Here is a 22,990-nt window from a genome sequence, read left to right on the forward strand (position 1 = left end):
TGACCACAGCTAATTTTATGACTTTTTTTTTTGCAGTAGTTGTTAAACGAACCCATTGTCTGCAATGGGTGTCTCTCCCCCCTCCCCCCCCCCGAAATCAGACGTAAACCTTGGTTTCTGGAGAAAAGAAAATCATAAATCATGATCATGTGACCCTGGGATGTTGCAGATGTCTGCAAATGTCAGCCAGTAGCTGAACACCCAAAATATAATCGCATGACCATGGGAGGGCGGCTGTTAGAACTTTGAGTCGTAAGTAGCCTGGAGGAGGTCCATCATAATTTTTACCAAACAGTTGGTAAGTGACCTTGACGATAGGATTATTGTAGCTCTTCTGATTTGCTGTCAATGTCCAGATAGTTGGACTCTTTGTTTGGTATAGAGCAGTGTTTCTCAACCTTGACCATTTTAAGGCATGTGGACTTCAACTCCCAGAATTCCACAGCCAGCAATGCTGGCTGTAGAATTCTGGGAGTTGAAGTTCACATGCCTTAAAATTGTCAAGGTTGAGAAACACTGGTATAGAGTCTGGTTCATACAACATTCTAAAACGGGCTGGATCCCTCCAGCGGGATATACCAAAACCAACTCAACTCTATTTCTGTTTGATCTAACACAGTGGTTCTCAACCTGTGGGTCGGGACCCCATTTGGGGTCAAACGACCATTTCACGGGGGTCGCCAAACCACGCTGTCCGCCATTTTTTCCCTTTTCCCTAGCTGTCCTACTCCCTCTTATTGGTGGCCACACCCACTTGGGGGTCACCACAACATGGGGAACTGTATTATGGGGTCACGGCATTAGAGAGGTTGAGAACCACTGGTCTAACATGTTGTGCAAATCCAGGTATTGGATCAAGCCATAGGACAAATCTTCTTCAAGTAATAGGAGTAGTTAGTTATTTCAATAACCCTGACAGCAAAGATATCTCTTTCCAGTTTTCTCTCATTGCTACTTAGTCACCTTTCTCCCCAGCAGTGATATGTCTGCTTAATGTTCCAGGCATACAATAATGGCCTTAAATTACAGGAACAGAGATTATGTTTGAATGACAGGAAAACTTTCTAGCTCTAAGTGCAGTTCAAACAGCGGAAACAGTATCAGATTTCTAGAGAAGTAGAAAGTATATTCAAGCAGACATTGTAGAGATAGCTCTAACACCTAGATAGATCGTTTGCATTAACATACTGTAGTTCAGAAAGTAAAGTGCTAAATAGAATTTAGAAGAGGTGATATTACATCTGACTTTTGCACTGTAGGTCAGTTGCTAACATCTGAGAAATAATGGTTGATAACTCATGATTAATGTCCTTTCCTTTTCCACCACAGGTCTATCAAGGTATTGTTGCAGAAGATGACGGATTGGATTCCAATTTAACACCACTTCCAAGTTCCTGTCCACTTTTTTTTAAGTGGAGAAAATCCATTTAAAAATGGCAACTTTGCCAAGTACATCTGCTGGGCCTCCACCGTCACTCTCAGATCCAGGAGTGGCTGTGTGGGAGTGGCAGGATGAGTTTGGCAGGTGGAGGCCATACCGAAGCAGCGTGTGCAGCTACATTGAGCAATCTTTCCAGGTTCTCATGGTGAAAGGCCGGCGGTCACTGGGAACTTGGCCTGTCAATGGCAGCATATCCTTGGGACAGGCTGATTCAACTCTGGCTCCCTACATAATCGACATAGCGAGTCTCACCCAGTTCCGGCAAGATACTGGTAAGAAGCAGCTGCATTATCTGCTAATGGATATAGTTTAATAGTGGACATCCCCGTCATGGTGTAGAGCAGGGGTAGGCAACCTTGTCTCTTTTATGTCTCGTGGACTTCAACTCCCAGAATTCCTGAGCCAGCATGACTGGCTCAGGAATTCTGGGAGTTGAAGTCCACGAGTCATAAAAGAGCCAAGGTTGCCTACCCCTGCTGTAGAGCAGTGGTGGCGAACCTATGGCACGTGTGCCAGAGGTGACACTCAGAGACCTCTCTGTGGGCACGCGCGCCGTCGCCCCAGTCCTAGGCCTTCAGCTGGGTTTTATAAAACCTTTTCACTTTAGGCCTCCGCCGCCATGTACAAAAAAAAAGGTTCAATCAATCAGTCAATTTCAACTTCTCGTGGGAAAAAAAAAGATCTTGCAAAGTTGGAATGGATTGATTGAACTTTTTAGTTCCACCCAATCTGCCGTTACCACCTCAGCCACGCCCACCCAATGGGCCACACCCACCCGGCAAGCGACGGGTGTTGGGTTGCAGTTTGGGCACTCGGTCTCTAAAAGGTTCATCATCACTGGTGTAGAGCATTGTTTCACAATGGTGACAGAGGAATTCTGGAAGTCCGTACAGTTAAAGTTGCCTGGTTGAGAATCACTGCTGCAGAGCATTCCCTTCTAAGCACCATCTGAAGTTCTGAGAAAGAGCTGTAAACCTGGATTAAATCTCATTTACTAGGTTGCCAATATTTTCTGGGCCTCAGGTATCTCCCACAAAACAATTCTAACTTTATGATAGGGGCAGACTTTGTGTTTGTTCGTTTACACAGCAGACTAAGCCATAATGTGGTTTGTTTACTTTTGACTTAGGTTAAAGTACGCACTGAGGAAATTATGGCTTGTTAAATCTTGGCTGCTGTGTGATGTGTGAACCTATTCTTGTTCTCAAGTAGCTATCTTCTGAGTATAGTATTTTAAAATAGCTGATGGCCAACAGCTATCCTCAGGATATCAAACACTGATATCAAAGTAAACCAATGATAAAAGATTCTGCATTTCTTTTAAAATATGGGACTTCTATTTTTGCAGACTCCTTCCCTTGCTCCTCCCACAAAATAGAATGAGTTCTGTGGGATTTTTTTTTAATGCAGCCCATTAATCTCTACAGCACGTCAGGTGGATTTTATAAAAATAAAACAACCATCTGCAAATCATCTGAAATACGCCCTGTGAAAAAGACAACTCTGGATTCTGCTACCAGGCTTTCTGGTCTCTTCATAGGAAGTGAGAGAAAAATGACAGGAAACCACCTTTCCTGAGACAGAAGGAAACAGCAGTTTATCTAGAAATGGAGCTTCTATTTAGAGTCTCAGTTGAGAGCAATGAAGATCATAACTCAATGAGGGAAGTGGGGGATGCTGGTGGCATCTCTCGGTTGTCCCCCTGTCTGTTCATTGCATCAGATGATGTCATTCCCATCCCCCACAGAGTAGCTGATACAGGTAGCCCTCAACTTACTTCGGTTGAAGTTAACAATAGCACTGAAAAAACTGACTTATGACCATTTTTTACACTTACGACTGTTGCAGCATCCCAGTGATCACGTGATCAAAACTCTTGGCAACTGGCATGAATTTATGACAGTTGCAGTGTTCTGGGGACATGTGATCAACTTTTGCAACCTTCTAACAAGCAAAGTCAATGGGGAAGCCAGATTCATTTAACAACCATGTTACTAGCTTAACAACTGCAGTGATTCACTTAACAGTTGTGGCAAGAACGGTTGTAAAATGGGGCAAAACTCACTTAACAATTGTCTTGTTTAGCAATGGAAATTTGGGGCTTCAATTGTGGTTGTAAGTTGAGGACTACCTGTATAAGAAAAGTGGCTATGTTCTTTATGCTGAATAATGTAATTATTTGTGACAGGTTTTGCTGCATTTCAATCAGTCATGACTTCTGGCAATTGACTGGGCAAGTCCCTGCAATTTTCTTGGCAAGATTTTAGATATGGCTTGCCACTGCTTGCTTTCTAGGTCTAGGAGAGATTGACTGGTCCAAGCTGGCTTCTTGCTTACGTTGGGACTAGAACTCACGGACTCCCAGTATCTATACTGATACTTTAACCATGTCACCAAACAGGCTTAATTTATGACAGTATTTAATGCTTAAAAATGAATATGCGTAGCACAGTTAAGACAGTTCCTGTCCTTACTCTCCAGCTATAAATAACATGATACAAAGGAAAAAGGAAGGAGGGAAAAGTAAAATGAGCATTGTTATATTATATTGTATGTTTTTAAATAACACATAGATAAGCAGTTAGCTTTTTATACAAAACAAGGTAAAACTCCTTGCTTTTCATTTTGCCTTATCAATTCAAATACAATGGAAGTTGGGCAATTTCAAACTGGTCTTTAACTTTTGAACCTGACTCACAAAGAAGGGATCATACTTAGTTGGGTTGCCATGAATGCAAATGCTCCTTGATAGAACGTCTGGTATTTCTTCTGAAAAAATAATCAGATAGCAAGTGATTCAAAAGATTTTTCTATGTCTGATCTGCTGGAGGGATTACTGCAAAAATGAATGATCAAATAATGTATCCTGGCATTCTCATTTTATTCTCCTAATCTAATGTGAATGAGAAGTATCATAACACTTAATACTCAGTTTCCTGGGCTTTGCAAAATCCTTCTCTTACTGCTTTTAATTTTGACATCTAATTTTACTTCCTGGTTTGTTGTGTTTTTTTTCCCTCTAGGGACCATGCGGGCGGTGCGCAGACATGTCTTCCAGCTTGATTCGGCACCTGGACAGGGAGTAGTTTGGGAGTGGCAGAACAATGAAGGAAGCTGGTTTCCATATGAGATGAACGTTTGTGTATATTTGGAGCAAGCTTTCTCACTCAATAGCCCTCAGGTGGATCTTGGGCCCTTTGGTTACAATTATGGAATTGATTTTGTATCACTGACCCAGACGAATAAAACCACTGGGTACCAGCGAAGAATCCGTCGGTGTGTGGACTCTCCATACCCAGTAGCCACAGCCACGGGGCCTGTTCACATTGGGCCCACATGTTCATGCCAACAGTGCTTGTTGAATAGTGGAACTGGTCCCATAACCTCACGGTTTCGGCACTCAATGGTGAATCTTCCTGGAAATTCAGCAGGAACAACTCCCAAATTCCTTACTGGTATACAGGGGGGCAATAGAAACTCAGGACTCGGTGCTTCTCTGGTGGGCTTTGTGCCTTACAATAAACCAGCCCTCTCTGGAGCAAGATCAATGCCAAGACTGAACGTGCAGAGTGCAGGGTCAGCATCACAATCTGCAGTCATTGGTGGGTCCAGCTCAGCTCCCACAGCATCCAAAGGAACCAGGTATGCTTTCCTAAGGGATTTCCATTTTTGCTGGATGTTGCTGTCCCATCCATGAATAGGATTATTTATAGACTTACTTGCAGTATTTTTATCTTGCTTCTCAGACAGTTATTGACTCCCAGAAAGGCTCATGTCAATAATAAAATTGAAGAGTCATCGTGCCATCAGGAATCAGATCCCTTATGCTCAGCTGTGGCTGTTTTATCATTGTTCGACAGTGTCCTTTCTTTAAATAGCACTTGGTTGTTCTTGAATCTTTGGCTAGTAGAAAAAGCCAGTGGTCCGAAACTGCTGGGGTTTTTTGCTGGTGGATTGGAAAAACTGCTTTACCTCTTTTTCCAATATCATTCCAGAAAATGCAATTTCCCAGTGGCTCTACATCCTGATGGGAGAAGCAAAATTGCAAATTTCTTTTGGTTTCCAGGCCCAGGAAACCGCCACTGAAGTGAGTGAGTGTCCCAATGTTTCGGATTCATTATTTCATGAGATCTATAATGTTTATAAGTGCATTATAGAGAGTTGGAGGCTTTTAGAATGATGTGGAGATGAGAGAAAGTATTCTCTTCATTACAGGCTAAACGTTATGGTCATTGTTGGTGCAGTAGTGATTGTTGATGTTGTGAGTGTAAATTAATACTGGACTTGACCAAAATAAAATAATATTTACCTGACCGAAGGTGTAATTAATTTATGGAATTTGTTGCCCAGAGTCTTTGGTATTAATGATCAACTCAGGTGATATTTTGAAATGGAATAAATAAATTCATGTCACTTAATTGCCATGTGAAGCCCTGTTTTATATATTCTAAGGACTTAAATTATTTACTTAATTTTGAATGTCTGAGCAATATCTGGCCATCCAGATTTAGAGATAGTGTTGAAACAGATAACCATTTGGTGGCATTCAAAAAGCTCAATAATACCTTTTTTCTTCAGCAGTTTTTGTTTGGGTGGGAGGGAAATTGTGGTTGACTAGTGAATACTGAATAGTAGAGAATTGATTCTAAATCCTTCCATTCTCCACCATTCAGTCAGAACTGAAGAAGCTTCTTGGATGAGAAGCAAAACATCAAGGAAAAACAAAGAAAGTCCAGCTGCCTTTTGAAAAAGCACCTTTGATACAGATATGAATATTTTGTACTCCAGAGATTTAACTTGTACTTATGCATTGGATCTGAAAGCTGGTCATCCACTGTGCATTGGGATTCAGAATTTACTAACTTTTGAGTTTTTTTTATATGTGACCTTCACTTGCAGGTTCTAAACAGAGAGCTGTTTTTGAAAGCAATGCTGACATTTCAGAACAAAGTATAAGCTTAAGCCGAGGAAAGGGCTATTTCAACACCAGGAGACAACATTAGACAGCTTCTGTTTCTATCTCCACATAACAGCATCCCATCGGAAGCATGTAATTACTTGTGTCTGGGCAAATCTAACATACACAATTAGTAGAAATCTGAGAAGGAAAGCAGCAGTAGCTCCAATACTTGGGCTCTGCTAGTTTGCTTGCCTACCTTTTCTTCTATCTATTTTTTTAAATTAGAACATTTCTCATGTCTTTTCAGCTGGTCAAAACAGCTCCCTTTTGTGTAACCTGAACGTACGAGGGATATATGTGTAGAAAGTGAAATAAACGAGATTGATTCAGAGTAAGTCATAGTGCTTATCCTAGAAGATTTGATTTTGTGTAGCTTATGGCAAGATATTAAAAAGAAGACTTTTAAGAAGACGAAACAAACATTCACACTAGATGAAGTGCTGACACTCAGTTAGAAAAATATCAAGGGATGCATAAAAACGACCAAATTGGTCAAGCCTTTCCAAAATGATAAAAATGGATTGCAACTGTAATTCAGAGCCATCATATAAAAATAGGTACTGTGCATGATGGATTTCCTGCCTGACTTCTTTTAGAATTCAAATTTAGCCAGTTGGAGTATATATAGGTACATATAGGTATGATTCAAAAAGTGATTAGGGTTGTAAGCCTACTTTTGTACCTATACAGTACTAAGAATTGTATGCAGCAGTGGAAGTGTTATAAATATCCTCTTAATGTCTGTCTCTCTAATAATAGTACTTACAAAACTTTGAACATTTGCTCCTAGTTGCGCTTGTATGAATAAGGACCATAAAACCTTTGTGGAGCTATGAAAAATATGTTTGCTGGACTACTGTTACAGAATGTACTTTATAATGAAAGGAAATACAGGTAGTCTTCAACTTAGGTCCACAATTAAGCCCAAATTTTCTGTTGTTAAGTGAGACAGTTGTTAAGTGAGTTTTGTGCCACTTTACAACTTTTCTTGCCACAGTTGCTAAGTAAATCATTGCAGTTGTTAAGTTAGCAAAATGGTTGTTAAGTGAATTCCCCGTTGATTTTGCTTGTCAGGAGGTTGCAAAAGTGATCACGTGACCTGGGGACGTGCAACCATCATAAATCAGTTGCCAAGCATCTGAATTTTGATCATGTGATCATGGGGGGATGCTGCAATAGTTGTAAGTGTGAAAACAGTGATAAGTTACTTTTTTCTGTGCCGTTGTAACTTTGAACAGCATGTTCAAACAAAATGTTGTAAGTTGAGGACTATCTACTGTTTTAATAGTAATAATACTTTATTGTTTTTCAGGCCATATTAGAATACCAAACATAAAATACAAAACAATAAGATCTTATTTTACAAAATATAATAAAAGAAAATACAAATAATAATTCTGCATCACTACTACAATTTAACCCAATCAGATGCACATATACAGTTCTCAATTGCACTATTTTGTTCAAGTAAAGGGCTTTATTGTTTGTAATTTTAAGGCATATGATATAATTTTAAGGCATATGTTATAATGATTAAAATAAGGCATATTTTAAGGCATTTTAATATAATGATTCCAGGAGATTGTTAGTCTAATGTGCTGTTCGATATGTTGATCTCTCTCTCTCTTGTACAATTGACATTCAAATAAGTTATGCACTATGTCCTCTGTCTCTGGGGCTCCACAAATACAAGTACATTCATCTTAAGCGACTTAGTTAAATCTTCCAACTGCTCAAATCTCATTCAAGCAAAGACTCCCCTAAGAGGCTTGGATATTTTTATGTTTAAATAATTGGCAATGTGGAAGATGCCTTTATAGCGGCTCATCCATCTCAATGTGTTGGCCTTACTGGGAGTAACTATATCTCTATGAACTTCTATGTCCACAATTCTTTGGACAGAAATCTTTTCGCTTGGATAGGAAACAGGGAGATCACAGCTGTTGATAAAATTTATCAATCCAAGGTCTCTAATTGAGATTTTATCTGTTCTATCAGACTCAATTTTGTGAGTCTGTCAGTTTCCATAACATTGATTTTGCACCAATAATTGAAGGCTCTGATTTTAGAGAAAGAACAAATTGTATAAATTCCCAATTCAGCTCTAACTGCAGTATCTAAGGTCCTTTTGTCCATACCCAAGAGACTTCTCAAACGTTGGTTTGTTCTAATGATGATTTGTGTTTTAAGCCTCAAACTTCAGCTCCATATAAGAGTATAAGGGCAACCTTGATTAGGTATATCTTAATAATTGAAGCTAAGGAACCTGGATAGCAATGATTTATCAATTTTAACATTGAATTTGCGTGTGCTCTTGCTCTGAGCTTTGATGATGATGGAGCCAAAATCCAGTCTCAGAAAAGGCTACTGCTAAATAGGGAAAGGTGTTAACTTGCTCTATTGCAGGCATGTCAAACTGCCAGATGCGTCACGCCGAAACCACATCCACCACATTGCCGGCAATGGGGAAAAAGTCCGATATGTCACACGGTGTCACGTGACGTGAGTTTGACATGCCTGCTCTATTGGCTCACCATCTATTAAACATCTATGGCTGTGATGTCATTTTTTAAAAAAAACATGATTTTTTTACTTTGATTTATTAATAATCTGAGAATTATTTGATAGTAGGAGCCAAATCTTCTTAACAACTCAAGTAGTTAAACAAATAAATATGATAGTAAAATCATGTTGTCAGCATTTAGCAAAATGTTGCAATTTGTGTTGAAAGCCTTTAGGATCTTTCATCAGTCCTGGTAAGTCTTTATTATATGCAGCCTGTTTTTATACTTTTGTGATTATTATTATTACTTGTCATGGCTTAATATTATTATTACTTGTAATATTATTATTACTTGTCATGGCTCCATTAACTGCAAGGTCCCCTCTCAAGCAAGTAGTTGTGTAAAGGGGTTTGATCTGTGTGAGCAGTCTGGATTCTATAGTCACTTTCTTCCATAATATTTCTGTGTTTAGTGCCTCAAATGCTGCTTTAAGATCTATACAGGTAGTTCTCGACTTAAAGCAGTTCACTTAGTGACCATTCAGAGTTACAAGGCACTGAAAAAACTGATTTATGACCGTTTTTCACAGTTACGACCTTTGTGGCATCGCCAGGATCATGTGATCAAAATTCAGATGCCTGGCAATGGTTCATACTTATGACTGTTGCTGTGTCTCAAAGTCATGTTCCAAGGAAAGTCAACAAGGAAGTCAGATTCACTTAACAACTGGGTTATTAATTTATCAACTGCAGTGATTCACTTAACAACTATGGCAAGAAAATTTGTAAAATGGAGCAAAACCCACTTAACAACTATCTCACTTAACAACAGAAATTTGGCGCTCAATTGTAGTTGTTAAGTCCTCAAGCCCAGCAATTAGAAAATGAGAAGCATAGTCTGAGTTTATTGCCACTATTAGTAACTGTTGATTCACTTTTGACAAGTGCTTTGTCTTGAACCATCTAATTACAAAATATGTCAGTAAGGGGAGATGTTGTTTGCTGCCTAAACTCAGGCTATGCTTCTCATTTTCTAATTCTGGGCTTGAGGACAAATAGGATCAGATTGAGGGCAGGTAACAAAAAGATGCCCCAATTCCTAGCTCCTGTGGGTGGAGTTGATTTGCAATAATGAATGGCAAGTTGTAAGTGAATCATTCTATTAGGGGAAGGGGTCAAGAGATTCAGTTGCAGCATAGATTTAACTGAGGGGTGTCTAACCTTGGCAACTTTTAAGACTTCTGGACTTCAGCTCTCAGAACTTCCCAGCCAACCATGCAGTCTTAAAGTTGCCAGGTGGGACACCCCTGATTTAATTGTTTCAAGCTTGCTTAAAATCAGTTGTTCCGTCTAGGTCCTAGGGCAGTGTTTCTCAACCTTTGGAATTTTGGGAGTTGAAGTCCACATGCCTTAAAATTGTCAAGGTTGAGAAACACTGTCCTAGAGAGAGAGTGGCAACATCTTCCAAAAAGTCATCTGAAAACCTGTATCTTTCCTTTAATTAAAACTAAGGTATCTTTCCTTTAATTAAAACTAAGGTATTTCTTTCCTGTGTTTATTCTATTTTGACCTTGAAGGAGTTCTCCATTTTACAGATAGTGGATGGCTGTGATCAGGAGTTTTAGTGATTGTGTCAGCCTCCCTCACTTGCTTGGCTCTTCTCCCAGAATTTAGCAAGGACTGGATATTGCTAAAAAGCAGATATTGCTGGAATGTATAGAAAAACCTCCTTAAAAAGTTCTTGAGTTTGAAATGTATTGAGGGGAAAATAAACTGCCTTGAAAGTTAGCACTATTCTTTTAGAGCTATGCTTGCTAAGAAACCAGGGGATTTCTGTAAGCTGTTGTGGTTTATGTGCAGCTTTGAGTCAGTGTTGACTCCTGGCAACTCCCTGGACAAGTCCTTGCAGAGTTGAATCTCTTGCTGTTTTATGCTTTTTAAAAGCAGATTCCGTTCCTCACGTAGGTGATCGGCTGAAAATTTCAGTTGAAAAATAGCTCGCTAGGTTTTACTTCCTTTCAGGAGGTTCATGTAGACACTGAAATGGTTAAAAAAAAAGCCAGTTGACTTGTCCATCCAAATAATGGGTGGAGACAGACAAAACCGGGAAAGTCGAATACTGATTAGCCAATCAAGAGAGTGGGTTTCCCCTCCCAAGTGGGCTAATATAGGAAGGAGGGCAACTGCCATTTTCCCCCCCCCCTGCTTTTGGTTTCTCTTTCTTTTTCTGTCTCTCGGCGCTTTACCCCAAGTTTCCGAGAAGATGGCTGAAGGCCGGTAAGAATTAACAGCAGCAACAGCAGTGAATGAATGAATGAATGAATTTGGATAGGAAGTCGGAGTCAGTATAAGAGCTGAGATTTTATGGACTGGAAACTCTTCTGATTGTGCGTGCTGGTGAGAGATAGTTCTTTTCTTTCTCCCTTTTTCCTTTCTCCAGATCTCTGGCCTTGCTTTTCATAATATAAAGGTTTAAAAGTCTTATCAGAGGTTCTTATTTTGCCAGAGGGATCTAACCTCTTCAGCATAGTCAGACTATGGAAGGTCAGAGGGAAATCGGTGGCAGAGAGGTTTTCTCAGGAGTAAAGTAACTGGTGGGACTACTGGGTCCTTTTCTCCAGGAGTTGCAGGGAGGACTCAGCAGGATTGTGGGAGGAGGATTTGGAGACCACTGGTAGCAATCAGTAGGGCCTAATCCTCTATATCCTGTTTGTAAAACCACCCCTGTAAAACCCCCAGTTTCTCATGCAGGATAATTTAGAAGTTGTGAGTGCTCAATCACCCGAGGCTTTTAAGAAGAGACTGGACTACCACTGCAGGGGATTAGACTAGAAGACCTCCCAGGTCCCTTCCAACATTATTGTTGTTGTTGTTGTTGTTGTTGTTGATCATCGCACAGTCAGCCAGATGTTCAGACTGGATTTGTCATTTTGTCTACCTATTGAGTCCTTACCCAAGGACCTGGGATAGGCAGATGTGGATGTTTGATGATGATTATGATGATTTTTATTTATTTATTTCTCTGGAATGGTAGGGTCTTTTGTTTGGGTGGAAGGTTGGACTGAGAACCTCCAGGATCCTTTCCAACTCTCTTATTCTGTTACCATCTATTATTCTGTTATCTAAATTTTGTCTGTTTCAGAATTCAGCCAGCTTTGGAACAAAATGTGTGTTGCCTCAGTAAAGAACTTGATTTTTTTTTACCACTGTGCATAAAATTCTCATTTTATTTTCTTTTGTCTCCTTAGTGTACCAAAGTTACCAGTGACCATACCCAGGCCCAGCAAAGTGAATGAAGCTCTGGCAGGTAATGGCCACCATCTTTTTTTCCCATTCCACACAATCCTACCATGTTTTACTTTGGGAAACTAGTAGTCCCAATTCAAAGTCTGACTTTTTTATAATTTACCGGTTGGTCTAGCACACCTTCTGGAATAAGAATGTTGACTATAATTTTTAAGCAATGATTAATCTGGGGTGAACTCTTCAAAATGTCTTCGTCTCAGGTGAATCTATTTCTTAAGGGTTTCTGCATTTCCAGCAGCTGCATTTACTAAACAACCCCATCCTCTGACCTTTGGATTTGCCAGGTTGCAATATAGAGGAATTAGACCATCATCTTGCATATTTTTTAATCTGCTCTTACTAGTCCTCATCTAGTCAGCAGTGGGCTTTTTCTTTATCTCTTCTGGGAGTTATCTAGGAGCTGATATTGCAGAGTTCTGCTCTACAACTGAATTATAGTATCTAGTCAGCGACTATTTTGTTAAGCTACCCTTTTGAATTTTTAGTTTGATTCATTTTTACTTGTATTAACCTGTTTTTAATTCTGCTTTTAATGTATGCTTTTATTTATGTATTTATATTATTTTACTATAATGTTGTAAACTGCCCAGAATCTCTTTGGTGATATGGGCAATGTAGAAATTTAATAAATAACTGGTTCCTGCAGATATATAAATTACACATCCAGTTGCTTATTCTAAAACAGTAAATTAGTCTTTCTCATCACAGTTTTGTTTTAGGAAGGATCTTCTTTATCTTGAAAATCTGGGGACTAAACATAGAATTTGCATAAAAACACTCTACTACAAGCTGACATTTGACATAGAAGAAAAGTGTGAGGCAAAAGGACACACAACACTGATTTATTTGCTCAGGATTTGCATTCCTGTTCTGGGGTTTTTAATTAATCTGGGATTTTCTGCAGCCAAAGCATTTTCTAATATTAGAAAATCCAGAGTCAGATATGTAAAAAAATCCTCATAAAGAAACTTTTTTTATTATATAGCAAGAATCACATGGACAAAGAAGGCGGCACTTGTGAAAAAAGGGTGTAGCCTGGCCCTTGGTGTCACATTCCTGTGCCTTGTTTTTCCTGTTTTGAGCTGCTGCATATATTTCATTTTTATGTCCTCATCAGATGATCAAGGGAGAAGCTATATGCCATAATTTCTATAAATCTCATAGTGATTATGGTTTGTTTAATGTACTTTTCACTATAGCTAGAGTCTTCCATAAACAGCTACAATCGTTACTACCGTAACTTGAAATAACCATAAACATTAAGAGCAGGAATTGTATAGCTACATATTTTTTGTCTTTTTGCTTTTATTGCTAATGATCCCCCTTTTCTCTTGCTTTGATAAAATGGTTTTCTAATGCAGAGAAGCTTTGTTTTTACTGCTCTGAGTAGTATAACCTTCTATAAATGTTTGGAAAGTAACTCCCTATTTTATAGAATTGTGGGTCTATAAGAAAGCTTGGAAATCTTTTTATCCAAGCTTCTGATCAAGAATCAGGTCAAGAATCTAAAGACCCAGACAAATGGCTGTCCAAACATTTGATAATTAATAAAGCAATATTATAGGCACTGTTTTTAGATTTAGTGTTTTGAATTTCAAAAATGGGAGATAAGTCTAAGGAGGCCACCCTGGGGTCTTTTATAGCAGGGGAAAACTCCCTGTAAAAATAGCTAAAATCAGGATTTCTGCCTGTTCTTAAGCTCTCCCCACTTAGCATATGAATATGCCCAATTCCAGTCAATCTGATGGCAATTAATGCAATTGAATTCCCCCTATGAAGACTGATTTAGAAGCAGATTAGCCCTAGCTATTGTTTTAAAATGCTAGAGATGATCTGTGATTAGGGCTTCTTTGGAAATTTAGTATGTCTTAATGAAACCAATATCTTAGGAATCTTGGCATTCATATTTTAAAGAACATGTTTATGATCTTTAGGGTTGAGGGCAATCCTTAGTGAGAGAAACGAAAATGGTGCCTGAATAAAATAACTAGTGCCTATGGGAAAGCACAGGGGTGGGTTTCCTTCTCACTAGGCCAGATAGAAAGTACTGTATAATGAAATGCTGTATACAAATTACAATTAATAGTACACAGGAGCAAACTTTGGGAGCTACAAACTTTAACCATTCCTAGTCCACTTTTTTTTTTTTTTTTAATAAAGACTGAAGCATTTAAGAAAGCTTGCCCTTAAACAGCAGTGCTTGTTCCCAGGCTGATTTTCTTTGTTGTAGCATATATGACAGATTATGTCCTGCAGAAATGGCAAAGTATGCTGCTTTTCTCAGCAATCAGGCAGGTTTTACATGTGAATGAGCTTTTGCAGCTAAGATATTACAGAGAAGCTCACTCGTATCTTGTTTCTCACAAGGGAGGGGCGGAGGGACTTCAGTCAGTTACACATCAAGGAGAATTGAAACAGGATCATGTGCTCACCATGTGCCTAGTATAGTGATGGCGAACCTTTTAGAGACCGAGTGCCCAAACTGCAACCCCAAAGTTATGTATCGTTGGGTGCCTGGTGGATGTGGCTGATTGTGTGGGCGTGGCCCATTGGGTGGATGTGGCTTCGGTGGTAACGGCAGACTGGGTGGGACTAAAAAGTTCAATCAATTCCAACTTTGCGAGAGATGTGAGAAGTTGAAATTGATTGATTTACCTTTTTTTTTTTTGCACACGTTGGCGGAGGCCTAAAGTGAAAAGTTTTTATAAAACCCAGCTGAAGGCCTAGGACTGGGGCGACAGGGCGCGTGCCCACAGAGAGGGCTCTGAGTGCCACCTGTGGCACGCGTGCCATAGGTTTACCACAACAGGCCTAGTATTCTGTCTGCAGGAGCCTTCATCTGACCAAATCCTGTATGGCAAGGATTGACAAACTTTTTTTTCTTTTTATCTCGGGCTCTACTATACAGTAACTCTGGTGCTCCTCTTCCTGTCATGAGATTTATTTAAGAGAGACTTAAGGGAGACTTGGAAGTATAGGAGTGTTCTGTTATTAACTTGTGTAGCAATTGCTTTTCATACTCATAGGTTTTTAGAATAAGAAGGAATTAGAATATTTTTATAATATAACCTCAAATTATTTTAGCCCAGTTTTCTCAGTTTCTTTCTGCATGCTGTACTACTTTTGCATGAAGGAATATTATAAAAACAAAGGTTGACCTCTGAGCACAAAACTATAAAGACCGCTGCATTCTCAAATAGCGATGCTATGTCTAGTCTACTTATTTACCCCTTTTCACCATTGTTTCCTCTTATTTTACTCGTCTCCAGCTCCACCAGCAGTCGGTATTGCTTTTACAACAAAGCACAATTTTTGAATTCTGCCAAAAAGCATATTTTCTCAGTTACCCATCACTCTCTTCTATGGTAATTTTTGATGTGTAGGCCCATTTACAGAGCAGTTGAGGTCGTTGTAGTATTGGCCCAGGCCCTTGGAAACCTTACTTAACTCTCACTCAAGATTTCTGCAGTGCTTGTAGACATTGCCCAGATGCTTTCCTAAGTATCTTCACATCCATAAAGAGAACAGAAATTTTGAAAGAAAAGTGAAATTCCTGGGAAGCATAGCTGAATTCCATGATTTTTCTGCACTTCCATATAGCCACATTAGCCTTAATGTCAGCAACTTAGAACTGTCTTAAATATCTGTGTATTTCTCATTGTACTGTAACATCCAGTAACATGCATGCATGTTACAAACAGATAGACTGGTTGACTAACCCAGGGGTAGGCAACTTTGGCTCTTTTATGACTCGTATGCTGGCTCAGGAATTCTGGGAGTTGAAGTCCACAAGTCATAAAAGAGCCCTGGACTAACTGAATGAATGAATTTGCAATGAGGCAGCACAAGGCACCAGAAGTATACATGAAGCTGCATCTCTGAAACATAAAAGGAGGTTGGTGTTTGGTTTTGCAACCTCCCTTATGTGTTTCTTTGCTACTGCATTTCTGGCTTGTTTGTGGTTAAAGGATATTCTGTGTTGAATTGGTTGCACATAGCATGTAATATGCCAAAAGTCTGCTTGTGGTTTGTTGTAATTCAATCAACGATGTTTAAACACATAGTTTATCACAGGAATAGACAACCTTTTGGTGATAGGGAGATCTGCAGAGAATTTTTGGCAGGGAAAAGGTCGCAGTGAACAGGATTTAAAGGGTCAGTTGCTGCTTTTCTGGAGGAGTTTAGATGTGATTTTGTTAGAACTATGTTATGTCACTTGGGCTTACACAGCAGTTTCTCATCTATTTCTATGCTCAAAATGACAGGGAAATGCACTAGCCATTTTTAGCATGCTATAGGAAGTCACAGAAAGTTTGAAAGTAGCATATGCCATAGGGAGGGGGGAAATGAAAATGGCTATTATATATATTTGTGGGTCCACAGTTTTTGTTCTTCCATATTGCATACTAAGCTTCCTACTATAATTATTGTATAATGATGTATACTAACCTTAAGGGCAAGAAGTTTTGGCCTTATGTGCTGTCAGTGCAGCACTACTGAAGTCAAGCAAATTTTGTTGCAGTTTCTAAAGACTGTATTTATAAACAGGTTTAATCCTAAATTGAACATAGGAGGTTTTTCTGTTTTCCTCAAGCAAAAAGAAAAGAGTTAAAAGCAGGCAGTTGCTTGTGTGGCTTCACCCCGTCCTTGTCTTTTCCAAATTTAAGAAAGAAAGAAAGAAAGAAAGAAAGAAAGAAAGAAAGAAAGAAAGAAAGAAAGAAAGAAAGAAAGAAAGAAAGAAAGAAAGAAAGAAGCTTTTCATTATGTCTGCATTCCTTTACCTCAAAACCACCCACCACCTCTGCCCCATAACGTGTTGCTTGCTTTCCTTTGGGGTTTGCTTTGCCACTTGTTTTTGAAATGAGCATTGAATCAGGTTCTCGAATCAAGAGTGACGGGTTTCTTTTTAATCTTACAAATGGTATGATGCAAATTTTCTTTCCACCCCTTTTCCCTTACCTGCCCTGTGCATGACTGTCTCATGTCCCTTGTAGGCATGATGGCCTTTCTGATGTCAGTCCCTGGATTTCCTGTGCACCTCACCCAAGCGCCTCAGCCTGCCCGAGCCCATAGAGCCTCTAAAAAACTCTGCTCAGTTAAGGGAAGGAGGAGCGTGGGCACCAAAGGTAGCTCTCACTTGCTTGGACTCCGCGGGAGTCTTCTTCAGTTGTTGCTGCTGCTGCTGCTGCTTCTGTTGCCACCTTTGCCTCCTCTTTCTCTTTCCTACCCTGCATTTTCCTCTTTCTTATTTTCTGACTTCTCCCAGAAACAGTTCGATGAAAATGCCTTTGGTTACTCTTTCTACGAAGGCCAGGCTTTCCTGCTGCCCGAGAGTTTTGACACAATTCTGCTTTATATGCTACTGCTTTGTAGCTCTTATTTTCCAGCGTCAGCACGATCATTTTAGCAGTTCAGAAGACCACCCAGGTACCCAAGTAGAGAAGCCAGCTGTGGCAATTTTTCCTACTAAATGGAGAAATGTGGTAAGGAGAAGATGTGGCGGAGTAGTAACACTACAGGTGGTCCTTGCTTAACAACCACTCATTCAGCAACCGTTGAAACTTGTTATGGCACTGAACGAGTGGTACTTACAACTAGTCTGTGGAGTTCTGATTGTTACAACAGCCTCATGGTGCTGGGTTCACCATTTGCAACCTTTCTTGCCAACTTCCAACAAGCCAAATCAATGAGAAAGCCAGCAGGAGGTTGCAAATGGCAACCACAGGACATTCTTGCTCAGGGGTGGGCAACCTTGGCTCTTTTATGACTTGTGGACTTCAACTCCCAGAATTCCTGAGCCAGCATGGCTCAGCTTGGAAACCTCTCCGTCTCTCCTCAGCATGGCTGGCTCAGGAATTCTGGGAGTTGAAGTCCACAAGTCATAAAAGAGCCAAGGTTGCCTACCCCTGTCCTTGCTTAACAATGGCAGCTGCGAGTGCTGGAATTGCCATTGATAAGCAGCACTGTTACGTGATTGTTTCGCTTAGCAATGTCAGTTCCAGTTCCTGTCATTGACCGAGGACTACCTGTATAGATAGACTACTAACGGGCATTCACATTGCATTTTATTAAATTATGTCATTTATTTGTATATCTCTTCCATACAGTTGCAGCTTGAAGCAGTTAAAGCAGAATTGTAAAAACAATGGGCAAAGATTTAAAAAAATGGGGAAAAGGAAGGATAAACTGTACATCCAATGTTTGTTCATCAAAGGCATTGATGAAGAAACATGACAACTGAAGATTTGATCAATACTGGTTATATCCGGTATTAAAATGTTTTTAGGGTTTGTAATTTTTCTTAATTAAAATCTTAAAAAGTAATTTTGCACCAGTCTTTGTAGAATCACCTTCATATGATTTATATACTTTCTTACTTACTACATGAATTAACCTGTGGATTCCTTACACAACATCCAGTGATGGCCACTCACTTGGGTGGCTTTAGGGGATTGCATAAATTCATGGAAATCAGGACTGTCAAGGGCTATCAGCTCTGAATACTTGATGCTGACCCTAAAATAGGGATATTAATGCCTCAAAATACCAGTTGCAAGAAAACAGTGGAAGAAGCTAACAAGATGGCTGCTTGTGAGTATGTCAGATGCTTTTGGTTAGCTCTTATGAGAAAGGGAGGAGGAGCACTGAAAGAGTTAGAAGAGTTGCTTGGAGAGATTAAAACTAAATAGCCATACATATATTAATGGTTAATACAAGCAGCTGTAACAAGCTGCATTGGAAAAAAAGATACTAACAGGCCCTGTGAGTCTCTGATTTTTGGAAAACACCAACTTCTGAACATAATACTGCACTATGGCAGGACTGGATTTATTGGTCAGAAGTGTAATTTGGGACCTCTACTTTAAAGCCATACTGCCATCTCTCCAAAATAATCAATTTAAAGTTGTTATACTGATGTTAATCTTAGCTCTTAGCTCTTTTCCCTGGTTGGTGGCATGACAAATGGGGAATGGGTTAGGTGTATTATCTTCTGGGCCTTATTCAAATCACCAGTTCCTAAAAAGTTTAAAACTTTAATAATTTTGTTTGAATGGGTTATATGAGATATCCAATTTAGAGACATAGAACTCTGCTTGTTTGCATAATAATTTACTTTGACACAAGGGGGGCCGCTAACTTCCCTTCCCAGCCCTTCCTTCTCAAGGCGGCCTCCTGCCTCTCCTTTCTCTCTCAAGTTCCCTTAGCTTTCTCCTCTTCTTTCCTTATACAGAAGTGTCTAGTTAAAACATTTTTCCACATAGGCACAAGGCCAGTAGCCTACTATTTTGTCATAATTATATTGGCATTTTCTGGTCTTTGAAAATAAGCTGGTGGGGGATAAGAATATGTTTGTGGAAAACTACAGTACATTGTGTTTTTTTCTATCCCCATTAATCTGTGTTTATACTTACAGCAGATCCTTATTTTTTCTTATATGCAAGCCACTATGTTGTAATTGACAAATCTGAAAACCTTCACATCAGCCAGGGGATAGCAGCACAGTGTCTGCCTCCAGGCAGCTTAAAACATATACATGCAATCGCCCCACGTGGCATCCAGAAGACCTCAAAACTGAGCAGAATTATTGTTTATATGTAAATGTCCAAACTTTCACAAGATTTCAAGTAGGAATGTAACAGTTCTGCAATCTCTTGAATTTTCATCCGTTTAACAGTTGTTGTTTTTTTTCATATGCCTACATTGGGGACTTCCTTTGAAACTTAAGCAGGCTACCAGTGGTCCCTGAATCACAGCTTGGGATCCATTTTGCACTTGAAAGAATCCCTCTAGCCTACTTATGGTTGAACTTCCCTGGGTCTGCTGCTATCACATACTGTTGTTCTTGGTTTTAGCATTCATGGCCTGATCTATGGAGCACTCCAAGAAGTGGTGCAGTTGCACTCTTCCTCCCCCCCCCCCCCGAAAACTATGCACGATTAGTTTAGGTAATCTAGAAAGCCTAGTTTCTTAGCTGTCTGTAAGGCCAGAGATAAGCATTTGTTTTAAACTATTTAATATCAGACAAGCCATAGAAAGAAAAACAGCATTTATTTTCACAATGCTCAGAACTGTGTTGCGAAATTACTTCGTTGAGATCTGTTCTAACAACTGGAAAGGCATCTAAAACATATTTTAACTTGTTAGCATTAAACTGGATGGTGGGATCATCCACTAATAATGTTTTTTTCTTAGGGAACATGGTCATATCTTTTACAGAACATTTCCCCCCTTTGTATGTGAGTTTAGTGAAAACTGAGTACAAACCTATTTATATTTTTAAAAATTATCTTACAGGGTTTTACTTTAGCTACTTTAATGTTTTAGAGATCATTATGCTGTTATAATTCTTTAATTCTTTTAAATTGCATAAACCTACAGGACAAGCACTCAGCTTGCATAATTGATGTTTTTCACTGTATATGGGGTTTTTAAGTTTTTATGATCCCAGGAATAGTCAGCCAATAAATTTAAATGAATAAAACCAGTTGATCACTTCCATCCAGTGACAGCATAAGGTTGGCTTCCTGTATTCAGTGACACAATTGCGTATAGAACATAGTGCAGAATGGTAGACCATAAGATGTACGTAGATGGACCAAAAGTTTTCTGTTTCATCCTGGGGTCTATTAGTCACTTTCTAAAGTTTATTTTAAGATCTTTTATGTTTTTCACCTCAAAACTTTGCATCTCCAAATTAGTGATGTTTCATGACTATGATGTTCTTCAGTAGATTTCAAACACACATATGCAAAATTGCTCTCCCTGATCAGTTCCTCAAGCCCAGATAACCCTTATGTGTTTGGAAGGAGGGATCTTGACTTCTCATATCACTCTGTTGTTGAGAAAACCATTGCCTATTACATGCCTTCCTTGCCTTTTGACTTGTAGACCCAGGGTAGCTGCACAAATAACTTCAACCATTTTCTGAAATGAATAGGATGTACATGTACGAAAGTGCTCTTTTGTGAATTCACAAATTCCAGGAGTTGAGGAAAAAAATACTGGGTTTCTGACTGTAGATTTTCATTAAGGAAAGAAAAGTCATGGCAAGGACATTTTCAAAGCCTCTTCACCCCAAATATTGTACATTAGATATGGACTTTAACTCTCAGAATTCCCCAGCCATCATGGAAATAAAATGGGAGTTAAATTTTGAAGTCTCCAAAGGCAAAAGCAGCTTCAAAGTTTAACTCCATTTTATTTCCAAACTATATAATACACTAGAACGATGTTTCTCCACCTCAGCAACTTTAACAGATATGGACGTCAATTTCCAGAATTCCCTAGCCTAAAGTAAAATGACATCCTCAGCCATAGTTGATCTTCTAATTCTTTTTCCTGCCCATTTGATGCCTTTGCCTCTGCAGCAGTAGGAATAGCCATATTCCTTACTTGTGTACCATTAAAATACTGGCTGCTTTCAAATTAGCCATTCAAGAATGACTGTGCTGGATTAATTTTCTGGAAAAATCTCTTTCTTCTTCTTTGCCTGCCATCTTAACTTGCCTATGCCTCCTGCTGCTCCCCTTCACCTCTTTTCCCTCCTACTGCCTTAGTGCAGAATGATATTCCCCTCTGGGATCTTTCTCTCTGTTTTTCTTCAGATAGCAAGACCAGGCCGGTAGAGGTTGTGAAGAAGTATTTGGAAGAGCTGAAGACACCTCCAGTTGATGAGGTATGTGGAAGAGATGCACATGAGCAGTTTATTTATCTACATTTCACATTTCTAAACCACTCATCTCCCTTAAAGAGCATTGCTGAGTGGGTCATAGAAACCTTCCTTAAAGCCAACCTTTGGCAATTTAACACTTCCCCAGGTGTTGATTGTAATTCTCATCATCCTCAACCAATACAACACTGACCCTACTGGTTGACAACAATGGTGGTGTTATATTGTTCAAGCTTGTGTTCCCCTTCATTTGTGTATGGGGCAATCACCATGATTCTATCTTATCATTGGGCTTTGCTAGTTATCATTGATGAAATTGGATCTTCTGGGACCATATATGCCAGTGTGAACAATCTATAGCAGCTTTATAAACAGCACTCTAAGCAGTTTATAGAGTTAGCATCTTGCCTCCAACAATCTGGGTCCTCATTTTACTGACCTCAGAAGGATTGACGGTTGAGTAAACCTTGAGCTGGTCAAGATCGAACTCCTGGTAATAGACAGACTAGGCATGGAATACTGCATTCTAACCATTGCGCCACCACCTCCTTGTAACCCTCTACAACATTGTTGAAATGTTCCAGCCACATTGTAATACGACAGAAAAAGAGAAATTAATCATATTAATAGTTCAGATTTTGAATTAAATGTTAATCAAATTCAGTTTTCACTAGAACATTCTACATTAGTTTTCTGTGGCTTAACATGGAAGGTTACTCTTTTGAAACAGAAGGCAGCTTTGACAACTTATATACACTCCTAAAATTCAGGATGTTTTGTACTGAATTCTCTATGAGTCTGATACCATTTTCTGTTTCAGCTGATAGGGATCCTTTTCAGTTTGGGGCAAAGGATATTTCCCAATGCTAGCAGGGGTCATACATTATGCTAAGCTATAATGTGCTTTGTTTCATTTGGGCTGAGTCTAGTGACTGGCTTGCTCAGTAAATGATTACAACAAATCACATTTAGTACTTTGTGTAACCCAGATAATATATGGTGATTCCTGTTGGATTTTCTTCATGCTGAATTGTGACCTGTCTTTAATCAATGCGTGATGCTGCCTTTGAATACATTACATAAAGGTTAATTCTCACCCCCTAGCCAGTT

The 22,990-nt window shown here is 39.3% G+C and overlaps 1 protein-coding gene across 2 annotated transcripts in view; it reads left to right on the forward strand.

Annotated features, from left to right (window-relative positions):
- The window catches only part of DTX2 (deltex E3 ubiquitin ligase 2), a 33,259-nt gene that overhangs the window by 4,799 nt on the left and 5,470 nt on the right, over positions 1–22,990 (forward strand). Inside the window, exons 2-6 of one of the 2 annotated variants that reach the window (XM_039334639.1) lie at positions 1,330–1,713; positions 4,465–5,083; positions 12,153–12,211; positions 17,205–17,336; positions 21,816–21,886. In XM_039334639.1, coding sequence (XP_039190573.1) covers positions 1,434–1,713; positions 4,465–5,083; positions 12,153–12,211; positions 17,205–17,336; positions 21,816–21,886 — 1,161 coding nt within the window. In that variant the 5' untranslated portion in view covers positions 1,330–1,433. The remainder of the gene's footprint in view (positions 1–1,329; positions 1,714–4,464; positions 5,084–12,152; positions 12,212–17,204; positions 17,337–21,815; positions 21,887–22,990) is intronic. The other variant, XM_039334640.1, reaches the window with a different exon arrangement.

The sequence above is a fragment of the Crotalus tigris genome, unplaced genomic scaffold (genome assembly GCF_016545835.1).
Source record: "Crotalus tigris isolate CLP2741 ecotype Arizona unplaced genomic scaffold, ASM1654583v1 scf7180000017632.1879674, whole genome shotgun sequence".
NCBI classification, from domain to species: domain Eukaryota; kingdom Metazoa; phylum Chordata; class Lepidosauria; order Squamata; family Viperidae; genus Crotalus; species Crotalus tigris.